This window comes from Pipra filicauda, unplaced genomic scaffold (assembly GCF_003945595.2).
Source record: "Pipra filicauda isolate LSUMZ 115617 unplaced genomic scaffold, ASM394559v2 scaffold345_size814242_pilon, whole genome shotgun sequence".
Lineage (NCBI taxonomy): Eukaryota > Metazoa > Chordata > Aves > Passeriformes > Pipridae > Pipra > Pipra filicauda.
In genome coordinates, this window is record NW_024104471.1 from 338,801 (window position 1) to 360,947 (window position 22,147).

At 41.4% G+C, this 22,147-nt stretch overlaps 2 protein-coding genes across 7 annotated transcripts in view; one reads left to right on the forward strand and one right to left on the reverse strand.

The window, feature by feature from the left end:
• The first annotated feature begins 175 nt into the window (after positions 1 to 175).
• LOC113984471 (NADH-cytochrome b5 reductase 2) lies at positions 176 to 19,947 on the forward strand. Its single transcript, XM_039384302.1, has 10 exons — positions 176 to 224; positions 313 to 459; positions 960 to 1,032; positions 2,571 to 2,677; positions 3,681 to 3,810; positions 5,150 to 5,233; positions 5,757 to 5,842; positions 6,639 to 6,738; positions 8,452 to 8,651; positions 19,600 to 19,947. Exons 1-9 carry the CDS (start codon positions 210 to 212, stop codon positions 8,622 to 8,624), a joined length of 915 nt encoding a protein of 304 aa, XP_039240236.1. The 5' UTR covers positions 176 to 209; the 3' UTR covers positions 8,625 to 8,651; positions 19,600 to 19,947.
• Positions 9,737 to 22,147, reverse strand: part of PPFIBP2 (PPFIA binding protein 2) — a 101,517-nt gene continuing 89,106 nt past the window's right edge. For 4 of the 6 annotated variants that reach the window (XM_039384299.1, XM_039384300.1, XM_039384296.1 and 1 more), the window contains 11 exons: positions 21,990 to 22,128; positions 19,591 to 19,729; positions 18,810 to 18,938; positions 18,087 to 18,237; positions 17,793 to 17,904; positions 17,223 to 17,311; positions 16,197 to 16,319; positions 15,404 to 15,529; positions 14,434 to 14,622; positions 13,878 to 14,048; positions 9,737 to 12,284 (listed from right to left, as the gene is read on the reverse strand). In XM_039384299.1, coding sequence (XP_039240233.1) covers positions 12,141 to 12,284; positions 13,878 to 14,048; positions 14,434 to 14,622; positions 15,404 to 15,529; positions 16,197 to 16,319; positions 17,223 to 17,311; positions 17,793 to 17,904; positions 18,087 to 18,237; positions 18,810 to 18,938; positions 19,591 to 19,729; positions 21,990 to 22,128 — 1,512 coding nt within the window. In that variant the 3' untranslated portion in view covers positions 9,737 to 12,140. The remainder of the gene's footprint in view (positions 12,285 to 13,877; positions 14,049 to 14,433; positions 14,623 to 15,403; positions 15,530 to 16,196; positions 16,320 to 17,222; positions 17,312 to 17,792; positions 17,905 to 18,086; positions 18,238 to 18,809; positions 18,939 to 19,590; positions 19,730 to 21,989; positions 22,129 to 22,147) is intronic. The other 2 variants (XM_039384301.1, XM_039384298.1) reach the window with 1 other exon arrangement.

The window sequence follows — 22,147 nt, forward strand, 5'->3', positions numbered from 1 at the left end:
CGGGGCTCCGAGTAGGCCTTGGTTCCCGGGTCCCACCCCAGCCCTGCCCCAGCCCTTCCCCGGGCTCGCCCGGCGGCGGGACCGCCAGGGCGGGACCGGGAGGCAGGAGCGGAGGCGGGAGCGGGCGGGACCCGGGGCGGGGCGGGCAGAGGGCGGGCAGAGCCGGACCGGCGGGAGCTGCGGGAGCTGCGGGCGAGAAGGCGGCAGCCATGGAGGCGCTGGGGGTGAGGGGCCGGGCGGGGGGGACCGGGCCGAGCCGGGAGCGGGAGCTGGGACGGGAGCCCTCACCGCCTGCCCTTCTCCTCCCCACAGGGAGCGCCTGTGGCCGTCGCCGTGGCCGTGGTGGCGGCCTCGGCCCTGCTGCTGCTGCTGCTGCGGGGGAGCGGGCGGAGGACGAGCGGCCCCGTCACCCTGCAGGACCCGCTCGCCAAGTACCCGCTGCGGCTGCTGGACAAGGAGGTGACCGAGCGCGGGGTCCGGGGGGAGCTGCGGGGCCGGGGTCTGGGGAATGTGGGTTTCCGCGGGGTAGACTCGTTGCTTCGTGTGTTTTAAGTCCCGGCTGCGTTTCTCCCCGGATTTCTGCCCTGTGTGTCGTCAGTGAGATGCAAGCCCGCGTGTTTCTGCACGCCCTGTCCCGCCTTGATCTTTGGCCGCAGTCACGGCATGTGCTCACCGGCCTTGGGCAATAGAGTTTCCAGATTTTACTGCACGCAAAGGTGCCGTAGGGATTGGGCAGACAGGCAAAATGCCACTCCTTGTGGAATTAAAGAGGAAAAGACCGCTTCTAAAACTTCTTCTGATTTATTTAAACTTTATTTTTCAAAGCCATTTCTGTGTCCTTTCCCAGCATTCTGCGTGCATGCTAACACAGAGCAGGCTTACTGAAGCCTACTGTGTTGAGCATAGTTTGAAATTCAAAGCAGTGGTGATGTTGACCTTATTCTAACTTTGCTTTCCAGGAAATCAGTCATGACACTAAGAAATTCCGATTTGGGCTACCTTCAACTGATCATATATTAGGATTACCTGTAGGTAAGTACTGGAAATGTTTAATTACATATATTTCTTTTTTTAGGATTTGTAACTGTTCTCATAGTCCTTGGACTTCTGACTGTTTGGGAATTTAAGGCTCAGCAAAGCGAGGAGTTAAGAGCTGCATCTGAATGCTGCTGTTCTCAGAGAGAAGTGTCAGCTTTCCCAAAGGGTTGTATTTCTGATCTTTTGTGTGTGCTTTGTTCTGCTTGTGTTCAGTTGTGTGGCGTGGTTTAGAACAAGAGCAGTAAAACTGACCTGTCTGATGGAATTCATCACCAGTCAGGATATAAGCAAGAATGGTAGCTGTCAAATGTATTAAATGGTAGCTTTCATATCTCTTATTTGCATTCTACTTCCATCTGGTGCCCTTAGTTTATTGCCAGCTGGCCTCATGCTTTTGGAAAACACAGTTACACTTGTAAATGAGAAAGAGAACAAGTCTTCTGCCTGGGAAGCTTGTAACTACTGGGGGAAATACAACTAGTGTATATAGAAGATGCTGAACTATTCAGAGCCTGCATGCACTTTACCTTTGATTTACACACGTTTGTGTGCAACTCTGTCTTGAGTTCTGTAGCATGAAATTAATTTCAGGCTAGGATTGGCACACTCTACTTCCCTGTACCCTTGAACACCGATAGCACTGAACCTTGGACCTTGAATTGATGGTAATCTCTGTAGGGGAAAGTCTGTGTCTCTCTCTGATCTGCAGATGTGGCAGATGCAGCCCTGTTTGTTCTGTACTGTTTCGCAGTGTCCTGTGCTGGATGGCAAGTGTCAGGGTTTTCCCATTCCATGCTGTGAGCACGTCCTTCTTGCATGCTGCCTGTCAAGGGGTCAAGGGCAGCTGTCTTTCTCCAAATTCTCTTCTGGCTTGCATGGGAAAGAGTAGTTAACTGTCTGCATTAACTAGACAAATGCTAAACCAACCAAGATGTGCCTTGCAGTGATCGTGTTCCTCTAGACTTCTTTCCTAAGAATATAGGAATAAGAACCTGAAATTGTATGGGCCAGGTTACTTTCTGGGAGATTCCTGCCTTCTACCAGGATCGTTATGGTTATGGAGGCAGAAGATACAGAGAAGGAATACAGTCCAAGGCATTGTTCTTGATGTTTTGGTGCAGGATCTCTGGGAAGTTTGCTCTGAGAGGTTGCTACTGTTAAACAGTGCATATTTCTGTGCCTGTGTGAACTGGTGTACCCATACATCCTCTTCATCAATGAATATGAGAGCAGCAGAACCCAAAATACAGAGAGCACTTCAGAAATGACCAGCAAACTTTCCATATTGCTGTTTTACCATCAATTTCCTCCTTTCCTTGTACCTTATCCTTGTTTCTGTATTTACCAGCTCTCCTCAGTTACTCCATGCTCCAGAAACTGTTGCTAAAAGAAGAAACCAGATGTCTTGTACAGTGATTATATGGCAAAGATTTTCACTGTCATTGCATGTGTATAACAGGTTACACTACCTGCCTTTCTCTCTTGTCCTCCAGGGGTGAAAAAATAATCAGATTGTAATTCTTTCTCCCCAGGCCAACATGTTTACCTTTCTGCAAAAATCGATGGCAATCTGGTGATTCGAGCCTATACCCCAGTTTCCAGTGACGAGACAAAAGGTTACGTTGATTTAATTATAAAGGTAAATTTTGTTTTGTTTTAATATAGATAAGTTGCTAACTGGAAGGAAGGCAAATACTTCATTTTAATGATATGGTTTGTTTTGATTTAGTCATCAGATTTCATCTTCTTTCATTCAAATCTTGTTAAATTTCATTTTCATCAGGTTTCATCTTCTTTCAAATAGGGTGAATGCATGGCAAACAACTCATTTCACATTACCCTTGAATAGTAAGTTGTATCCTGTGTATCTGCTGTGTGGCACTTAGAGATAGCAGAGGTAGAGTAGATGGAGAAGGGAATCACTTCCTTGGCAGTAGTGCAGGAACTTCCCCAGTATCTTTTATTTGGCAATGCATGAAAACTGATCCCTCTCCCTCAAGATGCCTATGCTGCTGCTAATGCTTACTACTAACAGCTCTAAGTAGAAAACAAGTCAAACAAGGGAAATCATTTAAGCCAGGGAATGCAGGATGATCTGATCCCAGGACTTCTGGATTTTCTAATCCTTTTCTACAATAGGGTTTGTCCTTAGGCAATCTGGGCTTTTTTTTTTTTTTTTGCACGCTCTGTTCTTCATGCTACAAGTGTGGTGAGCTGTTATTAGCTACTTAATACTTCCTATGTGCTTTGAAAGCTGAAAAAGCTGTCGTGTGGCTGAGTCTCTGGGAAAGTCTTAAAAAGATGCAGCAATGCTATTTTCAGAAGGAATGGTTACAAAAATGGGGTGACACAAGGTTCTTGCTGAAGTGACAGTGAAATGAGGGCACCAGCAGATAATCTGCCTGCCACCCATTCCTGTTGACCTGGCTGCAGAGCACGGGGACAAGTGCATGACAGCACATTTAACTTAGTTATCTATTAAACCTTGCAACAGGAAGCAGCCAGAATAAGAGCAAAGAATTGTCTCAGTTTTTTTCTCAGGTGCCCCATTTCAGACCTGTAGTATTGTGTTCTACAGTTTGTAATAACGTCTACAGGAAAGTTAGTGGCCGATATCGTACAAGTTATTGTTTTTTTTACAGGTCTACCACAAAAATGTGAATCCCAAGTTTCCAGAAGGTGGGAAGATGTCCCAGTACCTAGACAGCATGAAGATTGGAGATACTATTGATTTCAGAGGGCCAAATGGACTCCTTGTGTATAAGGGGGCAGGTACTGTGACATGAAGGTGGGAGAGCAAAAGGGAGGAACTTGTATTGGTTATTTTCAGAGGTGTTCTATAAAACTTGACAACTTTGCAGAGAACCTTTTTTTTTGTGAGGCGGAAAAGAGAAAATCCACCTTTTGTAGACTTGACCAAGAGCCCATCAGAGTTGATATGACAGAAAAGAATACTTTGTGTTTACTTTGTGTAAGAAATAACTGACGATTGTTACACTCCTGGGATTATATAATTAAAGGCCCCCTGAGAATCCCAGCGTTGTTACTGAATAACCCACTGACTGAGAGCCACCTCCATTGCATAATTAAAACAGGTCTGAGTTGACTGTGAGGAAATAAGCTCAGAGGAGTAATCCTCTTGTAAGATACAACTGAAAGGTTTTGCATTGATCTTGACTGAGAGGAGTTGTGCAGTCAAGTCTTGCCTCTGGGGGATAAGTGCTCAGGGCTTCTCTGGGCTGTGACCTCCTGTGGTCATCAACTTTATATCTCAGAGTCCTTTATATCTCAGAGGAGGTGATGGATGTGTGTTTTATAGATGTTCCTGTCTGCTCTGCTTTGGCAGCTATAAAAAGTAGTAGCTAGGGAAGCTTGTTGCTAGTTATGGATCTTTTAAGAATTGGAACATGTCAAGTGCTTTTCATATATAATTCTTTACACAGGCTTTTCATTTGGCTTGGTCCTTGGAGATTAATTTAATTACAAACTGCCTGGTTTTGTGATAGTTCTGAAGGAATTGGCAAAGGTCTTCTCATCACAGGCTACTTGAAGGCAGTCACCTAGCTGGCTGTGAGCGTAATGGGCATCTCATTAACTGGAAATTAATTACAGTAATGAAAAACTTGATAAAACTAAGGCTCCAACATTCCTAAATCTAATCTTTGCAGGGATTCTTGCTTGAGGCTGGTTTAATAACAACTCCGTTAATTGTAGGCATACACAAATGGCTACATCCATAGTGCAAGTGAGGATGATGAAGGTGGCCTAGGAAACCTGTTTCTCTGTAGTAGGGGCTGTGGTTACCTTCAGCTGCCACTGACATTCACTGTTGTGAGTTGTGTTATAGGCAGTGAGGTGAGAATCCTGGAGTTTATTATAAGCAATGCTGGGTAGCAGGAAAGGAGTAAATCTGTTGTTCAGAGCAAGGATTGGAGTTTACAGAGACAAAGAGGTTTCCACACTTGTGCTCAGTGCTGTGCTGAGTCCGTTGAGCATTTCCACAACATTTCTCTTAATTAATTGGTAGGCTGTAGTAATTTATTGCCATGGAATTTGTATCCATGTTTGTTTGGAAGTTAATGTAGCTATAGGTTTTGAATATTTCTTCCAGGTACCTTTCTTATCAAGCCTAATAAGAAGTCTGAAGCAGAGAAAAAGTTTGCAAAGCATCTTGGGATGATAGCTGGAGGAACAGGTAAAACTATTCTCATCTTATGGAATGTCTAGAGAATGAAAATGTCTTTATGGATGACTGTGAGAAGTATCACTGTACCTTAGCAGAGTACTTACACCTGTATTTCTTCTCATGAGCATTTGGCAACACAGAGTTGCTTCAGCAGTGGCTCCAGTGGCTTGAGCTCAGTCCTGGGGGGTAGCAACTTCACTTTGAATACTGATTTACCCTGAGACCTCAGAGAAGTCACTTCATCTCTCAGTGACAAAGAGTATTTTAGGAGAATGTCATGAGGGTAAAGTTACTGTATGTGACAGAATGATGAAGAGGAAAGCCCTGTACACAAGTACTGTGGGTTTGTTTTGAAACTATTTGTAATAATAGAAACCCCCAACCCCTGCATTTGATGTGGATTAGAAATTCAGAGATATGTAGCCCTGTGCAGACCAAGCTCCCAGTGAAGACTGAAGAAAGGCAGCATTAATACTGAAACTGTAGCCATAGGAAGAAATACCCATTTTATAACCACTGTGTTTTTTAACAGGAATAACTCCAATGTTGCAGCTGATTCGTCAGATCACAAATGATCCCAAGGACTCCACAAAATGTTACCTTATATTTGCCAATCAGGTGAGTATTCTGACCCACCTGTTTGTTCCTCTTTATTAGCCTGCTTTTGTTTGCTGGCCTCTGGGCTTTTTAAACTTATGGCACACGTTTCATACTCTTCCAGTGTCTTTGGGTTTGCATTTTAACCCAGCCATTTATGAGAAAATACCATCTGAGATAGCACATTTAAAAATGATCAGTATAGGGAAGAGCAGGAAATGGTTATTATGTATATATTGTCTTGGGTTAAAATTATTTAAGAAAGAGAAACTGAATTAAAGAATTATCCTTAAGGCCCTTTATAAATACTTGTGTGGTGCTGTCATGGATTTCTGTGATCTTATTTCATTTGTTTTGAAGGTGTCTCTTCATAGTTTCACTTAATTCCTATATTAGGGAACAAATTCCATTTGGGATCAGATCCTGATCCCTCTACTTATCTTACTTCTTCACTGATTTCAAGGAAAAAGGATTTGTCTCTGCTAATCTGTACAGTTAACCTTCACCATGCTGGTCCAGGGCCATACTTGCCAGCGTCAGAGACAAATCCAGGTCATTGTGACTTTAGCCTGGATTAAAAAGCTGTTCAGATTGCCATCTTTAAGACTGTGTTTAGGTGTCTAATAAGCCTCATAGTCTGTTTTTCTTAAATTGAATTCACAGAAGCCTGTAATGATAACAGATATCACGGAAGGGGGGAAAATCCAAATCACTTTCTTGGTTTGCTTTATCACTGCATTTGTCTTGAATGCCAGATGAGCTCACATCAGAGGGCCCTTGGGATGGTTTGGAGCTAACCAGCAGTCTCATTTTGCAGACAGAAAGTGATATATTGCTGAGAGCTGAGCTAGAAGATATTGCGAAGAGGCACCCTGAGCAGTTTGTGCTGTGGTACACACTGGACAGACCTCCTCAAGGTAGGCTGGGACACACAGGAATGCCTTTGCTTGTTGCTGTACAACAGGCAGAGCTTTGCTCTTGTTCGGGTGAACATCAGATCAAGTCTTCTTTTTTTACACTTTTAAACAGCAAAGACATCCCCCAACTCCTCAGGAAAAAAAACCTTTACCAAAACCCCTGCTTTAAAAAGTGATCTAAGCCAGGTGGGCCTTTAGAAAGTGTGAACTAATAGTTAACTCACATTGGGTCAGACATGTTACTCAGTGGATTTTTCCATGTATTTCAGGATGTGCCTGTTTTTGGGACTTTTCAGCAAAAGTTCAGCTCTGTTTTGGGCTGTCTCCCAGACCAGTTTATGTTGGCATTTTGTTGGCATCAAATTGCCTAATACCTGTAAACATGCACATCTTTATTTTGCAGCAGCTCTAGATTAGGTTCTAGGCTTCCATTATAGACTAGTGTGTTACTTGGGGGCTGGTGTAGGAGTTGAACTCTGTATTTCCTTTGAAACTGGGTATTCATGCTTGCTGATGTAAGGGATCTGAGCACCTCCTGAACAGACAAGAGCCAAACAGAGTCACATCGAAGTTCTGTACCTGTTGTCAGCAAGAGCCATGACTTAAATGGCCAGAGAAGAGTCATCAGCAGGCCTTGATACTCTTCCAGCCTTTCATATTTCTCAGTTTGGAGCCAAATGTGTCTCTAGAGATACAGTCACTCTCAGTGGGCTACATTTGTCAAAACAAAGTGTCTCTCCTGGGTGTTTTGACAGTCTGTGAGTGGTTCCATAGGAATAGCACGTTTCTGTGGAGAACAACTTCCTCTGGTTTCCATTTGCCTTAATCCTTGTGTTGGCAGAGTGTGACTAAGTCTTCACGTTACTAATTTTACAGACCTCTGTCAATCACCCCTGCTGCCACATCTCTTCTACACTGAAGACTGCTGTGATTACATACCTTTGCTCAGCTGTGTCCTCTCAACCCTTTCCAGCTCTGCTGTGTCCCTTGAGCTGAGCTGAGCAGATCAGAACTGAACAACAGCAATCAAGGTGTAGGCAAATTGTATTTTTGCTTTGATGTGATTCTCCCTTTTCCTTTCCTGACCCTTCTTGACATTTCATATGCCTTTTGACTGCTGCTTTTTTCATATCTTGCTCATGAGAAATGAGCTTAAAGCACATACTTTTATATATGAAGGCAGTTTTCCTACTGCTCACTTCAAATGTCAGGTACATTCAATAATATTACTGCTTGAAATAATTTAGCATTTCTTTCCTCTTTTAATTTTTTTTCCTCTTATTTAAATACATGGTGGAGCTTTTGTCATCATTAAACTTTGTCACCTTGATCTCTAAAAAAAAATAAATGCAAAAATGTGTTGGATGGCACAGGTCTCACTAGCTCTCCCTGCACAACTGCCACTGGGTGAGCTCTCTTCACTGGAAAAGCTGATTCACTCTTCCTTTTTATTCTTGCCTGCTCATTTCTTTTAAATCTAACATTTATTCACAGACTTATCAACCAGGTCCTTGTTATCCACATGCTTGTTGTCCCTGTGGAAGGGGACCACTAGGTTTAAGCTCAGTGAGAAATTTAACCCTCTCCTGGCTCACAGTGGTGGTGGCATGACTGCTGATTCTTCAGCTGCTTTGTGAGTGCAACATACACAGTTTAAAAAGGCTTCAGGGTGTATAGATTTTTCAAATTAATAGTTTAATTTCTTTCTTTCAGACTGGAAGTACAGTTCTGGCTTTGTCACTGCAGACATGATGAAAGCCCACCTCCCTGCCCCGGGCAGTGAGACCCTCATTCTCATGTGTGGGCCACCTCCAATGATTCAGTTTGCCTGTCAGCCCAACCTGGACAAGCTTGGCTATCCCAAGAGCAGCACATTTGCTTATTAACACAGATGCCATCTGATACCTTTTTGTGTAAGTACTGTGTATTTTCCTACAGGAACAACTGATATGTAACCGTGCAGCGGTTTTTTGGGGGTGTTTGTGTCTGTGATTGTTTTTAACCCCTAAAAGTAATTTCTGAGGTTTCTAACTTCATAGTTACCTTTCCGTGTTTTGATATTAAGAAATTGAGAAATCATCTTGAGTCGTGTGGCAGTAACTTAGTCTAACCTCTTAAGAGTTAGTATGAAAATGAATTCTGAGGGGAAAAAAAAATTAAGTGTAATCAGAGAGGTAGGAGAGAGAAAACCACTTATTTTTCAACATGGGTTATAAAACTGGTGTAGGATCACTTGACTGTTCCATAGGTAATTCATTTAGTGAATCCTGGGGAAGGAGAGTACAAAGCACAGGGTTTTTTTGTGTTTTGGTTTTTTGTTCCTTTTTTTTAATGCTCTTTTACAGCCCTTTTATCAGGGACTAAGAAAGAAGTCACAGTCTGCTACTGAAAAAGTGAGCACAATTCGGGTAACGTGAAAATTGCTTATTATTGTAACAGAAATTCTCATTAGTGTGAAATTTATTTGGGAGGATTACATGACTTCATGCTGTCTTCTAACAGCCTTAGCTAAAGAAGCACTGCCAAGGGATGTTGCATCATTTGCATGTCATTCTCTTGGAGCTTGCTAAGAAATTTCCTTTGCTTAAGAGATATCATGGCTTCTTTTTGCCTGGTGTAAACTATGCTGAGTTGATCACACTCAGGTAGTGCCTCATCTTAGAGTTTTTACCACTTAGGCACTGAAGACTAAAAATTCAGTGCTGAAGTCCTTCATGGTCATTTTCAGGAATTAGTTCACACTATATTTGACAAATCCCTGGGCCAGCAGACTTGCTTCTTCAGCAGTTAATATAGGTGTTTACTAAATATTTTTATTAATCTAAAGCAAACCTGAAGGAATCTACTAGTTTAAAATTGACATAGGGGTTTTGTACTTTATCAGCTACATTTGTAGCAATAATGCAAGGAAAGACATGGGGATTCAGACTGGGATTCTGTCCCTTATAGAGGTCAGCTACTTGTACTTGTGTTAAATCATTCCACAGTCAGGAAGAGATAAAGGAACATCCAGAATTTATTGCTAACAGTCAAAAAATAAGCATTTATACCAGTGTTATGCTAATTAGGATTTCTTACTACTTATATTTAAAAAAAAATCAATAATTTTATAGATTGACTATTCACAGCCAAGTTAGCACAACAACACACTGAGTTAAAAACACAGCTTTGAAAGAAATAGGAAAATCTGTTTGGAATATCCCAGTGATACTAAGGCTGCCTCTGCTGGAGCAGTTTATCCCATTTGCAGTCTGCTGGCTAATTAACCTGGAAAGGTGTTTCAAATGCCCATGATGCCTGATCTGGTCACTAGTACTGACTGCACTGCCAGACTGGTACATTTAATAGCTTTTATTAAACATTTGTAGTTGGCTGATGTGCAGACTGACATCTCATGCCTCTGGATTTTCCATTATCATTTAATTTTTCAGCAACTGAAAAGAATTTGCTTTGGCTCTACCATTTTGAACCATAAAAATCATGTGTTTAGCTTCCTAAATCTGACTGTACACTCCAAGGTCTGCCATGAGAAACTCATGGAGTGAGGAGTAGGATAGGTCACCTTCAAAAAGTGCCACTGGTAGTTCTCAAAGAGCCCTTGCTGCATGCTCTGGACAATAGTGGAGATTTCCCCTTTATTTGGGAGGGTTGTGGCTGGGAGTGACCTGCCCTCAGGCTCTATTAGTATGTAAAACAACACCCCGCAGTCAGTGAGTGTTGCAAGAGAGTCGGAGAGTAAGGCAAACCAGCCAGATACAAAGTCTTTTCCTTACAGCTAAGCAGATTTCTGTCTGGCATTTCCCTGTTTACTAACATAGCTTGTTAATAGCTCATTAATACAAGAGAGGCACATGTAAACAGATGCCACAAGTAATTGCTGCTGTAAAGGAGATGGTTTCACCCTCAAGCAGCCCCTCAAGTAAGTAGTGAGAGGCCATAATTCCCTCTGCTGCAGTCATGCCTAGCTCAGCAGAGTAGCAACAGATGTGTTTTGCCAGGTGTTTTAAAGAAATAAATATTTGTTTTATTATGATACTTTTCTGGTAGTCTTGGAGTTACAATCGTGCTGTAGTTCAGCATCTTTTTGCATCAGACGAAGATTTGTGAACATGCTAGCTTGTTGTCCTCCTGATAAAATCAAGGGCTTGATGGACAGCATTATGTTCCATTCTTCCCAGAAGACACTGCACTGACTTAGATAAAAAGAGGGCAGGACGTGTGCTAGTGAAAGGGATGAGAGATTAAAATCCTTTATGGGAACCAGTCTGGCAAGACCAGAGTAGTACTGAGTGAGCCATCACTGCTGCACTCACCAGCATCCACCTGAATTTCCAGGTAGCTCTGATGGAAGCCCACACGGTACAGTAGTGTATTAATGATTCCTGCGTTACAAGTTAATTATAAAAATAAAAAATATTACAAAAGGTCTTTCATGTAACACACCATGTAAAAGAGGACTGAATGAAAGGGTAAAACAGGGTGCCAGTCTTGGCTTTCCAGACTCTGGATCTGAGTCCCATTCTTCTCCCAACACCTATTTCATATGACACTATGTGGAAAAACAGCACAGAGGAGAGTTACCTGTGAGGTGTGGCTACATTAAATGCTATGTGCTAAGTCACAGTAGTAGAAGAGAGGTAAAGCCATCCTGCACCAGGGCCTCCAGCTGCTCCTGGCCACTCCTGACAGGCATGAGGTATGAGTAGTGTTCTTGGTCACGCTGGAACATCATCTCCAGTCTTCAAAGGTAGGTGCTAAAAACTTGCTGTCATTCAGCATTTCATCCTGGCTTAACAGCGTCTGAAAAGGCAAGATGGGAGGGAAGGAGTGAGAAAGTGTTCAGTCACAGAAACCCAGCTGTAATGAGATCAGACTCACAACAGGGGGAGTTAGAGCTGCATACAGTTAAAAGGAATTTCTTGAATATAGCTTTAAATACACTTTTTTGCTTGAGGAAATCCTTAGAGAGCTCGTGTGTGGCATGCGACTCAACTACCTTATATAATTCTTCATTATATCATTCAGTCCCTTATTTTTGTTTTTTAATAAATTAGCCTCTGTGGAGTGAGGAGTTAATAATGAGGAAGGGGGGGGTTGTTTGTTTTCCATGGAGTTTTAGCTCATGTACATTTTCAAGTCTGTACCTAAGACATTCCTAGTCCTTGCTGGGACTGAGGCATTTGGTGGTGCAAAATCTTTGAAGAATTGTTTTCATTTAAGGGGATGAATATCTGTCATTGTGTTAAAGAGATAGCAGAGTTCATGAAAACTTAAATAGGCCTAAGTGAAACTTAATTTCTAGAGCAATTTAAAAGCAGGGTGGTTTCTTTACCAAATGCCCAACCAGGCTATAAGGAGGTATTTAACAAGAATAGTGACCCACTTACTCTTAACTACCACCATCAATGACAAACTTTCACTGAATTGTAGCAGACAGAACACATTTGTGACTTTAGAACAAGAGTGAAATGAATACCTACCGTAAGCTGGCTTATGCCTTGAGAAAGAGCCCCTATTTGCATTACTGTGCCTTCTGAGTGTTCCATCTGTAAAAGCATTCAGGAACTAGTTCAAATCAGACAGCATGTGCAATTTTATTCACTCTACATGCATCTTTGGGAGGTATCTGTGCCTGGACAAATGAAGTTGTGGTAAGTTTAAGGGGTGATTTCTGCACGTTAACAAAACTGCCTCCATGATGCGAGGTACACGAAAACGCACTTAGCAATGGGAAGGGTGAATCCTGGTTAGGAAAGATTGATTCCATGAAACTTGGACTCTGTTTCACAGAAGAAAAAAAAAAAAGCTCAACTGATATTATCAAAGAAAAGCAGTATTTTCCAGATGGTCTAACACTGCTTATACTTCTGGTAGGCTTCTTTCACAGGCAAGAAGTAAAAGTCCTTGATAATACAGTCCTACTTTTTTTTTTTACATAAAAGCATAACCAGTTCCATGGTGTTGTGATTTCACAGCATGACCACGTGCTCAGAACCATGCTTAAGTGAAAGACCATGCTCCTAGAGAAAAAAAAATCCAGTATTTCTGTGATGCTTGAACAACTGCATAGTGCAAGTTCTTGACTCAGAGTTAATGCATTCTGTCACAACTCCCAGCTGAACAAGTGGACATCAATACTAAATCACAGGATTTGGTATTCTCCTCATTTAGGAACAGTACCTTATTTTACTAAGGTGTACTTTGAAAAAGACAATGGTTAGATAATGAACACAAATGAGATGTTAGATGCACTAAACCATGCAAATGAAAAAAAAAATACCTTCACAATTAGTCTTTTCAATGTTGTGACCATTCTCTTATCAGGCTTAAAATGTTTTTATCTTACTGGAGAAAAGGCAGTTTACCCCAGGTGCCTCTCTCTGGCTCTTGTGTGTTGCCAGCGTTCACACAAGGCTCCAGGAGCTCCATTTTTCAGGGTTTATATCCCTTTACACAACAGCAAAATTGAAATAAAATTTGATGGTTTTTAGTCTTCATCATTTGTCTTTATGATGCCTAGACAGTTTCATTCACAGGTTCACTACTACATAACAAAAGTGAATTATTTAAGTATTGGTTTATTCATAATCTTGTTCATTACTGAGGCATTGCTTTCACATATACTGTCTAAGCAAAACTACTCCCCACTGTACAGAATGAAAGAAAAATTCAGTTGGATTCTCTGATTAACGTCTGTTAAAAAATACATCCCAGTTGTACTTTGATATAACTTGGTAGCTTTGTACAAATTTGTCCAAATGAATTTATCACATTAAAAACCACCCATAAAGATAATGAAAAAAATAGTGTGCCATACTGAGGTTATGAAAGCTGGAAGTACAAAAAAGTCTTGTGTTTACTGCAGCCACCCCCTTAACTGTTAAAACACATTGATCTTCATAGTGTAAAGGTGTCATAGTCCTGAAAAAGGGCTTGAAGATGGAGGAGTTTATTATGATGTTGATTAAAAAAAAAAATAACCCGGCATTCTTAGTAGAGAACTCTCTCCAGTGTCCACAGCCAACACTTTCTCAGTAAGTTCATGCGGATGCAGCAAACAGGCCAATGTTTGGTTATTTGCAAGCTTTGGAATGCATGGAGAGGATGAGATGAGAATGGCATCAGTCTGTCTGTCCCACCTGATCCAGTTCCCTATCAGTGAAAGGACTAAGTCCTTTGTATCCACCATAGTTTTTTGGAGTACCATTCGTAGCAGCTGGGTTTGTATCCATAGGGCAAATGTAGTCTGTTGATTCATCAAACTTCTTTTTTCTTAAGTTTCCAAAGTGGGAAAATCCAAGTTTCTTTGGCTAGAATAAGAAGACAACACAAGTAGTTTTGAATAAGAGAAATAAGGTTGTTCTCCTTTTGCATTTACTGCTATACCCTGGTCATTGAAGTATGTAGATTCTGAACTAAATACATTTGTTTTCAAATTGGGAATGACAGCTGACATTAAATGCATTTATTTACACTGCGTTCCTTCTAAGAAAAGACAGAACAGATTGCATGCTTATTTCAGAAGCCCATTTAAACAGACACAAATGAAAAGCTTTGGTATCTCGAGTTAAGGAAAATGTAACTCTCCTTCTAGAACTGACCTCCCCCTGTCCACGTTTGTCTTTTATTTTCCTTATCAGACAGGGTAGAGAAGTCTGACATTCTGAGATTTCTCATTCTGACAGCAGTACATACCCGGACTTTGGCAGTGGTGGTCAGAGGTGTGTAGGCTGCTGACTCCATTATTTCTCTTTTTTCTTGCTGTGCCTCTGGTCCAATTAATACATTAAAATTGGTGGTGAGGTGGCGGCGCAGGAGGGTCTTTTGAGGTGGGATGTTCAGGAGCATGGCCAGCGCGTCCCCGTTGAAGCGAGGTTCGAGAATCTATTAAGAAGGCAGCATATTTATTTTTTATATGGTTAAATATTTGCAATAGTAAACCATTCCAGTGCTTATCAAAGGATTTCTCACTCTTACTAAGCCATCTGTCCACATTAGAACTTTTATAGCTCACTGATGATATGATACCAAGGGTTTGAATGGGAAATACATGAAAGGAGAAATAAGAAACGCTGAACGTGATCAGGCAAATATGCATTTATATTTATAATTTTTTGTTTGTTTTCAGAATTTTCTGCCCTAGTCAGAGTATAAACTTAGTACAGTTTCTTCTGTTTCATTTTGGCAAAAATTCTACAGTAGTAAATCATGGTATTTCAGAACTCTGACTTTACTTAGCTGCAAAGAGCTCTAAATTATTTGAATTGAAAAAATGTCATTCCCGGTTGCTGGCAAGACTGCTGTGAGTTCAGGATGGTTATTTACCATGGCTCAGAATTCTGGTAAAACCACTCAAAGAAACGCTCCATGATGCCTTATCAATAATAAGTAACTTTCTCAAGGTACAGTTCAGGTTTTTTTATGTACGGCTGCCAAACACTTGTGCACACTCAGCTTTGGCTATAAAAAATGTTCTAGCAGTGCCTTTTCAATTTTAGTTTTCCTTTGAAAAATTAAGATGCAGGGATGAGATAAAGAGGCTCCTTAGAAGGCCTGATCACAGATGCATTTGTTTCCTCCCGCCTGACGAACATCAGATAAAAGATGTTTTATATTCCAGCCTGTCAGTTTTTAGTAGATAGGTAGTAAAATGCTAAATTCTTACAATCAGGCCCCCGTGCACTCCGCTCCCTCGAAGGTTTGGTGCATATTCTGCCAGATCCACTGATCTGAGCCATTCCATCACTCGGTGGTTGGACCACTGAACCACATCAGAAGGCGACACGTTGTTCTGTTGAAGGAACCAGGAAAGGTGATGACACAACAGCCTGTGTTGTCTGAATGTGCACAATGTGCATCCTCAGTTCAGATAAAAACATCCTTCCTCCTCTTCTCTGCAGTTTTTCCCTGACTGAGGTATTGTTGCTGTTCAAGGCCTCTTTCAGCAGCCTCTGACAGGTTGGCAGGTCTAATTTAGTACGGGTGAAACCCCATGAATTGCATCAAGTAGTGTAACAGTACAGATTAGGGGTATAAAAAGGGACCGTTTTGAGAACAGTGTTATTGACACTTAATACTAAGAGAATAAGATATGCTGATCAGGTAAGGCAAAAACCTTACAGATTTTGAGAGTTAAAAGTTAGGCAAAGAAAAAACATTCCAGGTTATTTCCTCAGAAGTTGAATTAACCTTTAAACTATGCAAATAACTTATAAAGAAAAATGCTTAAGGTTCAACTAATAAGTAGCTCAAACTCTTCAGGAGTGCATATATTTTTACTATCAGTGAGTACATGTTACATGCCAGAGCTGGAAGCACCATGACTGCTGCTTTAGGGGCAATTCCCTAGTAGCAATGATTCTGTTGGTATCATTGTACACTGCTAACCTTCTATCCCTTTTGGCTGGAACCAGGTACTTAGGGCTTGCTTAAATTAATTTATTTGGACATTCTTTTACCTCCTCAACCGGTCTCCTGCGTAGGCAGTGGGGGTTGAAATTGTTGACGTGCAGCACATGAATGGCACATTTAATGCTCAGATGATGCAGCTGACTGGTGACTTTCAGAAAGAGAAGGTCGTTCTGTGAAAGAGAGAGCCTTTTAGGTGGCACAGAAAACACACCAAAACAGGTACTTTCCCCATGAAGAAGGATTTTAAACTTGCTGTGTAGTTTGATATAAATTACAGTAAGTGTGGATTAGGTAAAATGAAAGTTTGCACTCTAAAGAAGAGTTTTAGGGTGGAGGTTTTGGGGAGGATTTTCTGTTGTTGATATTTTTAAAACACTGTGCCATAACAAGACCTGGCTAAAAAAAATGAAGACTGGCATGTAGCCTATTAAGTCAAATCCAGGCTCAAGGATAGTTTTAAAATATTTGGACTGCTTCTGACCTGGCTAATATCCTGCTGTGGGTAGGATCATCACAGCTACCAACACACACCTAACCATGGAGTAGTAGGGACTGTGCTCCTATAATAAGGGCTCCTTAAGCAGCATAGACAAAGCTGTACTTTTGATAACAGCTATTTTAGGCAGTCCTTTCATAGCACAGTTAACAAAAAACCCCAAACCCCAAAAACTTAACTATCCAGACCTGGGCAGGGCAGTGGGAAGAAAACACTGTGGCTGTACGTGGTACATGGTGTGCTGTGAATGTGGTTGGAGTTGGACAGATCACTGAATTTGCTGCTTTTAGTTTACTGAATGTTGTTTCTAATTTGGTGTGGAGAACAATGTGCTCCAGAAGTTACATGCGAAACAGGCCATTTTGCCTTTAATCATGGTGTGATAGTGAAAGAAACTGGCTGTAACAAATGACTTATTTTATGTACCTTAGGAATAGTAATCATGCACTAGGCAGCACAAATTTCTGACTCGCAAAAATTCTTTAGGTGCTCACATTCAAAGGGAAATTGTACAATTTTTCACTCATTATGAAGTTAAATTTGGTTTAACTGAGGAAAAAAAAGGATTGTAGCTTACCACAGTTAAGTACTGCAACATCCTCCCATCAACTCTGGATTCATGAAACTGGTCTTTGTACTGAGGTAAGCCAATGTCATCGAGCCATCCTGCAGGTATGAGAGCAATATCCAGATCAGTGAGAACAAAGCCCTTCTCCCCTTTTGTCTGGCCTGGCTCCTTTCGAGGCATTCAGGTAGCTCATTCAACCTATTCCCCTTTCCAAAGGACAGCCTCTTGCTAGTAACCTGAAAGCAATTCCCACCAAACAGCTTTGTCCATACTACCCCTGTGGTACTTGACATACAGCACATGATGGAGCACACACCTGCAGCATAATGTAACTGTTGCTGGATTGAGCATCCCCATTTACTTCCCAGCAATCTGACAGACTTCCCCTGTGGGAGATCATACTGTAAGCTCTATATCTGGGTGTCAAGAAAAACATAAAAAATCCTCAATTCTACTATGGTGAAACTTAAGTGTTTTTAAAAGATATTTGGTAACTGCTTAAACACGTATCAGGCTTCCCGCTCATAGTGGTGGGGAAAATTCCTTTCCAAACAATTCCATGAGAGTTCAAACACTTACGTGTCACCCAGATATGATCAAGTTGTGCAGACTTCTCATCCTGTTTTGCATTTATTGACTTAATGGCCAAAACTAATTTCTTCCTGTGCAGTGGATGCTTTATTCCCATTTCCTGCAAAAATTAACCATTATCAAAGATTTTGCCTCGCCTCTGGCTCTTTTGATCGCTGAGGCACCTACAAAAATTGACATTATGCATTTCAGAAAGGCAGAACTGCCAAGGGTTTGAAGGGGCCTGGTTATACAGAACCAACAGGTGAGGCTGTTTGAGAGAAACAGGGACAGAAAACGTACCTTTTCCATGTCCTGAGGTGTGGCAGTTAACAGTGTGTGGCCCGACGTCACCCACTGCCGCGCAAAAATGACGTACTGGCCGAGACCAAAGTCCTCAAGCCAGTTACAAACTCTCTCGGTGCTCCACTGAGCAAATGGAGCGTTGTAGTCACTGAAAAGTATAAGAAACATTGGAAAAATCTTAAAGAAAAGAATGAATGTTTTGCACTGGAAAAATCTTAAAGAAAAGAATGAATTCTTGCATTGGAAAGCTCTTCACGTGCCAGAGGCAGCACTGCAGCGAATCTGTCAGTGTGCCCTGCCCTGTGCAGCAAGAAAAGCCAACAGCCCCTCTGGCAGTAGGTGCTGTGGTACCAGTGTCCTGTTAATTTGCCTGCCCAGCCACAACTGGTGAGGAGTTGGGGGTGTGGACAGGAATTTCCCATTTTCTATTTGAAAAGAGGAAAAAGGGGAATCGCTGAATCCTCATCATTATGCAGGTGTTCTCACAGGATAAGGTGAAATTTTTGACACTCCACCAAGGAGTGAGTGCTGCAACCTGCAGCTGCAGGAGTGTGGACAAGGGAGCTTCTCGGGATACATTTGCTACCAGAGAAATTCTTGCCGCTTGTGAAATTCCACGTGTAGTGAAAAATGCATTTCACAAGAGGAGGGTCTGGCTGTTCAGCACATTTATAACACAACCCCACGATGTGCTGTGTAAGGTGAAGAAGGAGCCATTACCTCTTCTGGCCTTTGGTGTCCTTGGACCGGGATAACCGAGGCCCAGCTGTAGCACGGAGGCCACCTCTTCGGAACTCTGCCAACCCCAGGTCGTCTGCAGGGAAGTTACCTGACTGAGTTCTTCTTATTCTTGCAAGACAAGAGTGCCATGACAGTACTATTAGCTTGTGACAGAGGACATGGGTTTCTGTGGAAACTACAGTGACAACTAGAGGCTGTATGAACCTTCCTGTAAATCACAAATGCTGAATTCCAGTGGTAGCTGAGAAAGTTCCAGCAAATGCAGTCTAGACCTAATCCTTGGGGAAAAAAAGAGCTCCACAGAGCAGCCATAACACTTCAATCCAATTAATAATCCAGACTTGGAAATGGCTGATGTTTCTGAAGTGGCTCAAATGAGCACAGCACAACTCAGTCTCCCTGCTTTTTGTTCCTCCTGTTTTCTCTCATTTTTTTTTTACCTGATACCTTCTGATGTAATGAACAACCTACTATCATTTAATTTTTCATGGCTAATGAAACTGCTGGCATGCTAAATTAATAGCATTAAGACGACAGCAGTGTCATATTTCCTTCACCAGCATGACGCTGGGAACACTCCCATCCATTTTTCTACACCCCTGTCTATGTACACAGAGACACCAGTGCAATCCCAGAGCTGTTTCCTCTCCTTTTCCTGAATTTTAGTTTATTCTTGATGTAGATAATTATAGCTTTTGCTAGGAATTGGATTAATTCTCAGCTGAAATGCTTCGAGAGTGAATTAAAAAAATGACCTTACTTTCCCCAGATTTTCTTGATCCCTTTTGGACTCTTTCTGTTTTCTGGAGACCATGGAGATTGTGGACTTGAATCCGTTCCCGAAGAAAGAGGTGAAGGGTCATCTGAGACTACTGTACCATCCATGTTCTCTGTTTCTCCTGGGTTAAGAACAGCATTACAGTCACATTTTGTACTAATTATTGGTAAAGTTTGTGTCTGGGAGACTGATATTTTAATGCAGACCATAATAAAAAAGTACAGATACCTGTAAAATTGTTCTTGTATCAAAAAAACCCAAAACATGCTCAGAAGGTGAAAAAAACAGTAGCTGTAGATTTGATACAAAAAAAGAAAATAATAAAACATGGGTAAAATAGTATTGTTATTTCGGTCATTTGTATTTAACTACATTATTTTAATTCATTTAAGGTCTTCAGACTTTTGCCTTGCCTGCTGTTTAATACCATAACTCCTCCATCACAATCAGTGGGAATTTTTCTGACTTCAGTGAAAACAGAATGACACCAGGAAACAGTGTCTTAAAAAGAAATCCCATCTGAATGCCAATACAGCAAAAGCTGTTACTTCATTTCAGTACTGCACATAAGGAATTCAGACTGGATGACCCACTGGGTGTTAGCATTTCATAGAGAAAGGGAGGGGGAAAAAAGAAAGAAAAAAAAAAGTAAGCAGCAAAACTGGTGTTAAAGTTGCATCTTTTTTGGATACAGTACCTAGCACTGGTGCACTGACACTCCTGATGCGATCTTCAGTCATCCCAAGAAGCAGAAAGCCAGATGAAGAAGCAAAGAAGATATAAAACACCAGCAAAATAAAGTTACAGAAGAGCAAAGTAGTAAGCTAAGCATTAAAAGCAGGAACAAAAAGAAAAGAAGCAGTTATGCCTGACATGGAAGTGAATATGCTTTGGTGTGCACAAGCCCCAAGAATTCTCAATACAGATCATCCTGAATAGATAGGGATGATCAATTATCTGTTTTGGGTTTGTTTTTGTTTTTAATTATTCTTTGCCCATTTAAACACATTAAGCATATACTACAGAGCTCCACAAAGCCTGCAGAGTATCTGAAATGAAGCAATGTCTAAGATTACATCGAATTCCTCTGAATTTGGAGGAACTGGAGGTGTACTGAGTTTACTGCACAAGAAACAAACCAACCTGCACAAAAAATTCTTTTAACTCAGTGTATTTAAGAAGCCATTGCTTGTTTCTAGAAAAAGAACATTTTCCTTTACGAGCTCACCCATCCTTGGATAATCCTGCAGTTATAACAGCATGGCTCATGCCATTGCCTACAATGTTGCAGTTACAGAAAAACTCTTTAAAAAACCCCCTAAACTACCACATCCTGTGGCAATCTTGAAACTACAGCACCCTGGAAGATTTTAGGACCACGAGGCCTTAAAATAAACCAACCCCCACCAAATAAAAAAAAGCCAGCCAAACAAAAAAACCCCACGTGACTTTTAAACTGTAGAAACACCTCAGAATCACAAGGGATACTCTCATGCCTGAGCTTCCCAAGCCCTTTAGTCCTTGGGAAATACCTGGTTGTGTGCCTCACTGTAACACTTCTTGTCAATAAATCTGTGTTTAAGGTGTCACTGAAAAGAAATTATTACAGGCTTCCACAGGACCGTGGTTGTGGACTAACAATACATTTGTAGTTCCAAAATCCACGGGTGTTTTTCTGCATTTAGCAAGTTAAATTTTCACTTGTGGGTCCCCACAAGCTACAGCAACTGACAGTGCTGGATACAAGGATTTTTATTTGAAATGTGCATGTTAGTGCTACTTGTACTGTAAAGTTTCACCCACTAAAATGCAGTGGGGATGGTAAGGAATGGGTTTGTTTGTTTTATTTAATACCCCAATCTAGTGTGCATTTTTAAAAGCATTGATGATGTACTTGGCTGTGCATTTTTGTTTGCTTACCTTTTTTTTTTTTTTAAGAGAACAGATGAGCAAGCTCAAGCACTGGAAGCATGTCTGGAAAAAATACTGCTTGTTCATACTGTGAATATGTCTGCCTCTCTAAAAGTTCTGATTTTTAATCAGAGATTCGTTGACTTTCAGAAGGCTCTGTCCACAGTGTCCGAAACCCTGTCTCTTCATTACTTAAGCTATCAATGATTTCAGCAAATTGTGTTGTCAAATGCAACAGAAAAGAACTCTCCAACTTAAAGCCATCCTTTACTCCCCAGTGAGTTAATTTTTGGTACATTGTTTAAAAAAAAAAAAAAAAAAAAGGCAGTAGAACGCTCCCTAACTGAATCATGCAAAAACAACACCATTGTTCTGGCACAGCAGATTATATCCCATGCTCTGTCCCAATCCCTCAAACAGTTTGCTTTGTCCCCTCCCCATAACCCTCTCAGAGAGCTGTGGGTACATACTCAGGCCCGGGACGCCGTTTTCCTCGCTCATCCCACATCCATCTGGAGAGTGATATGTTCCCTGCTCTCCATTCTGCAAGGGTCGGGGCATCTTTCCTGGCAAGGTTTGGTACTTGCTGCCCTTCACAACTGGCTTACTCTTTGTTTTTTTCAAAGAG